Genomic DNA, 4,180 nt, shown 5'->3' with positions numbered 1-4,180 from the left:
GTAGGGAAGGTGTGATACGTAGGGGAAGAACAAAAAGGGAAAAGAAAAAAATGTGAGAGAATGAAAAGATGAAAATAAAGTGTTTGTAGATGGGGAGGGGAGGAGGGGGTGAAGGGAGGGCAGAGGTAAGGGGAAAAAATGAGAATCAAGACTTGCCATGTAAAGGTACATGATCCCAACAATGAATGTAACTGTACTGTATCCCTAAATGTACCAATAAACTCAATTAAAAAAAAAAATGAAATGTCATCTCCGTCCTCCTTCCGACAGCCAATTACTATATTTTCCCACTTAAAATACTGGTTGTATCTGTGACTGATGTGTACATGTGTGATTTATCTGTTATTAGGATTTCTTCTAAAGACTCAGCTAATCCCCAATGACTTCATTCTCAAATGCACATTTTTTTTCACATTTCAATTCAGTGTTTCTACAAAAATGAGTTAACTAAAAATTGATATGTTCATTCAGTGCAATACTTTTTCAAAGACATGATTAGTTTATGTGGTGCATTTGAAGTAAGGTGAATTAGCATCAGGACTTGTTCAAGGGGAAGTCACAACAAAACCGTTACTCTCAGAATTATGAATTACGTAGCAGAGTACATCAATGACTTTGTGCTTCCCTTACCCACTATGCATTCATACCTGACCTCTTGTGTGATATTGACTTGATTACTAAAGCCGATATTAACATTACTGTAATGGATGTATTCACACTTCACTCTCTGACTTTCATGTTAAGTGTTTAGAGATTAGAAAATGTGAAACAAAGTGCTCTATGTTTCTTCATAGACACATTCCATTTTAACTATACTTCAGAATTTAGTAGAAATTATACAAACAGGAGAGTCCACGAGAAGAGTTTTAGGAGCAAATTTCAAAGGTACTTAGTAAGTCCACAGTATCTGAAGGCCTTCCCAATAGCCATAGCATTTTCTACATCCTGTGGTATGGGCTTGGTGCCTAGGACCAGGCTGCATCTCTCTGGGCATCACCTGCTAGGTGTGAGACTTCTCCTGCCTTTGGGAGGGTGGAGACTGGTAAAGTGTGTGCCGTCAAGATGGAAGTCAATGAACATGAGTTCTCTCCCCTGAAGGAAGCAGTAGGCATCCTGACCAAAGAGACAGAACTGCAGTCTGTAGGCAGAACAGGACATGATTTTTCACATTGCAGTTTCAGGGAAGGCCATGTGATAGTGAGAGTCTGGAAGACTCATTTATAAAGCTAAATTCATAGATTCCATGTATAATTAGAGAATGTCAAAAATTAGCATATTACAGACAGTGTTCAGGAAAGAGAAATAAAGATGCATCCTGAAACATAATTTATTTCAAAAAATGTGAAACATTAAATGGTGCATTATATAGAGTACATTAAATAAGCATTCAACAAGTAAAACCTATCATAAATTTGAGGACATTTAAAACATTACACAATTATGTTTAAATCATAAATTTAAAATAATTTTAACTGAAGGGTGATAATTGGAAGTTATAACAAAGCCTAATTGTCAAAACCAAGGAAGCACAATGAAAAATCCAAAATAATAAAGCATTGACAAAATACCGAGTAAGACAGGAAAGATGAATGCTTAGCAAGAACGAGAAGCTAACAAAATTCTCCTATATTTAGAATGTCAGGACCAGAACAAAACTCACTGAAGGCATAAGAGAAAAACCTTCATAATTTCTGTAACAAAAGCTATAAATTAAAGGAGTATAGGAAATTATTTCCTTTCCATGAAACTCACAACCTAAGATCACTGAAGAAGGAAATCGGGATCTAATGACGTCTACAGAACGGTTACCCTGAGCAGGGGAAGCATTTTGGTGGGAATGTGGCTACTCCGTCAACTTGAGTATCTTTCTATAGTACCCTTCTTGCCTTCCCTAGGACTTTAAATAGAGCTGATTGAATGTCGCTGTTCCTCAAACAGTAGATGATAGGATTCAACGCCGCAGGTGCCACAGTGTAGAATGCAGAGCACAGCAAGTCAAGAAAAGGAAGTGAATTGGTTGCAGGCTTTAAATAAGCAGCAGCACCTGTGAAGAGAAAGGTGCCCACGACAACCAGATGGGGAATGCAGGTGGAGAAGGCTTTGGACCGGTTCTGTTTGGATGACATCTTCAACACGGTAGAGAAAATGAACACATAGGAGACCAAGATGCAAACAAAGCATGAGAACCCATAGAGGACCCCGAGGCCCACACTGACACTGACAGCAGCATGATCCTGAGAACAAGTAAGCTCAAGAAGGGCAGGGACGTCACAGAAAAACTGGTGAATCCTGATGGAGCCACAGAACTCCAGGGAGAACGTCCCAGCTGAGTACAAGATGCCCAGGGCCCCTCCACTGAGCCAGGACACAGCCATCAACTGGACACAGCACCTTTTGCTCATGACAGCCTCATAGTGCAGAGGGTGACAGATGGCGACATAGCGATCATAGGACATGGCAGTGAGGATTCCCACCTCCAAAGCTGTTAACATGATCACAAAGAAGAGCTGACAAACACATTCCAAGAAAGAGATGGAGTCTGTGAGGGTGATGGAGTTGAGAATATATTTGGGGACTGTGGTAGAAATGAGGCAGAGGTCCAGGAAGGACAAATGCCTGAGGAAGAAGTACATGGGGGTGTGGAGGTGGTGGTCAAGAACTGTGAGGAGGACGATGGTCAGATTCTCCAGCGTGGACACCAGGTAGACAAGGGAGAAGAGCGCAGCCTGCAGCCCCAACAACACCGTGCTGTCCGTCAGTCTCAGGAGCAAGAACCCCCACAGATGTGTATTATTCTTCATATTATAAAGTCTTGAAGCACCTTTTGAGTCTAAAAGAAACATAATGAGTTAAAAACATCGCATTCCAGGGATCCAAGCAAGCCCATATGTGCAGCCTCACAGTTTTTTATTGATCAGTGCTGGGAGGGGCCTCTGTGTCCACCAACCAATGAAGGGACAGAACATGAGGCATTGAGATTCAGTGGAACACTATTTCAGTATCCTCAGGGAAAGATAAGCTTGAGACCTTTGGTAGGAATGTGGGTGCAGCTGGAGTCTGTGATGTTATGTTAACTGAAGTAAATCAGAAACACAACTTAAAGATCACTTAGTTTCTCTTCCATGATGAACTCAACATATAAATAAAGATCAAATAAAAAATATAGCAGGAAACAGAGAAATCTTTTGTAAAGGGAAGGAGACAAAGAGATGGAGGGATGTATGAGAGTAGAAAGAATTGAGATGTGTTATGTAATCTGCCATTGCTCACTGTGAATGTAGTCATCAGGCACTGCAAACAGGCACTAAGACAAAGAAACACTGACGTTCTCCCAGCACATCACCTGTCATGTGTCTTGCCATTTTTGAGACATCCATAGACTAGAATCATAAGTTAAAGTGAAAGTTTAAAAATGAAAAAAAAATATTTGACTAAGTTATAAAACAATGATGGATATAGCACTCTAATGTGATTCAGATAACAATTATTTTGAAAGTATAAATATTCTACATACCTCCAAAATAATGTGAAATTTCTTGTGATTATTTCATTACCATCAAGATTTAGAGGGTTGGCTGTGTAATAATACCCAGGAATAGGGTATAGGGTGCACCTTTTCACATATGAGTATTATCCTTCTGGATTACAAGTCCTGGGTGAAACATCTGCTGGCTGCCTATGCAATATGTAAACCAGGCATTAATTGGGCCATCAGTTGGTTCAGCTCTTTGAAGGGGAACCTAAGGACATTTTTCTCTATGAGAGGATATTCCACAACCTTGAAAATTTAGTAATCTTTTGATTTAAAAGAAACATATGAAAAGAAAAAAGTAAAAATAAAACCTAAAACACTTATCATTATAAAGTGATACCACAATTAACTATTCATGTCCCTTTCACAAAACATTAAGATCTTTCCCATTATATTCATAGAATATTTAATTTTTTGGTGTAGATGTTATCGTAGCATCTATTATTGTCACTTTAGTGAAATTACTTAGCATAGCACAGAGCACTGAAACCACTTGAGCAGTTGTGAAAATTTGATTTTTAAATACACAGTGCCATTGTGCATTAAAGAGCAAAGCATGAGACTAATGCAGATAATTGGGTCCATGTTCTGGGAGGATTCTCTCCACACTGAACCATTCTGTGCTGGAGACCAGGACACAGGGGAGAG

At 39.4% G+C, this 4,180-nt stretch overlaps 1 protein-coding gene across 1 annotated transcript; it reads right to left on the bottom strand.

Annotated features, from left to right (window-relative positions):
* Nucleotides 1-1,868: 1,868 nt before the first annotated feature.
* LOC104856013 (olfactory receptor 14K1-like) lies at nucleotides 1,869-2,801 on the bottom strand. The gene has a single exon (XM_033760669.1). It carries the CDS (start codon nucleotides 2,799-2,801, stop codon nucleotides 1,869-1,871), a length of 933 nt encoding a protein of 310 aa, XP_033616560.1.
* Between the last annotated feature and the right edge of the window lie 1,379 nt (nucleotides 2,802-4,180).

Source organism: Fukomys damarensis, unplaced genomic scaffold, assembly GCF_012274545.1.
Source record: "Fukomys damarensis isolate Sample0158 unplaced genomic scaffold, DMR_v1.0_HiC HiC_scaffold_57887, whole genome shotgun sequence".
NCBI lineage: Eukaryota > Metazoa > Chordata > Mammalia > Rodentia > Bathyergidae > Fukomys > Fukomys damarensis.
The sequence above is the reverse complement of the archived record's forward strand: the minus strand, read 5'-3'. Positions and strand labels throughout refer to the sequence as shown.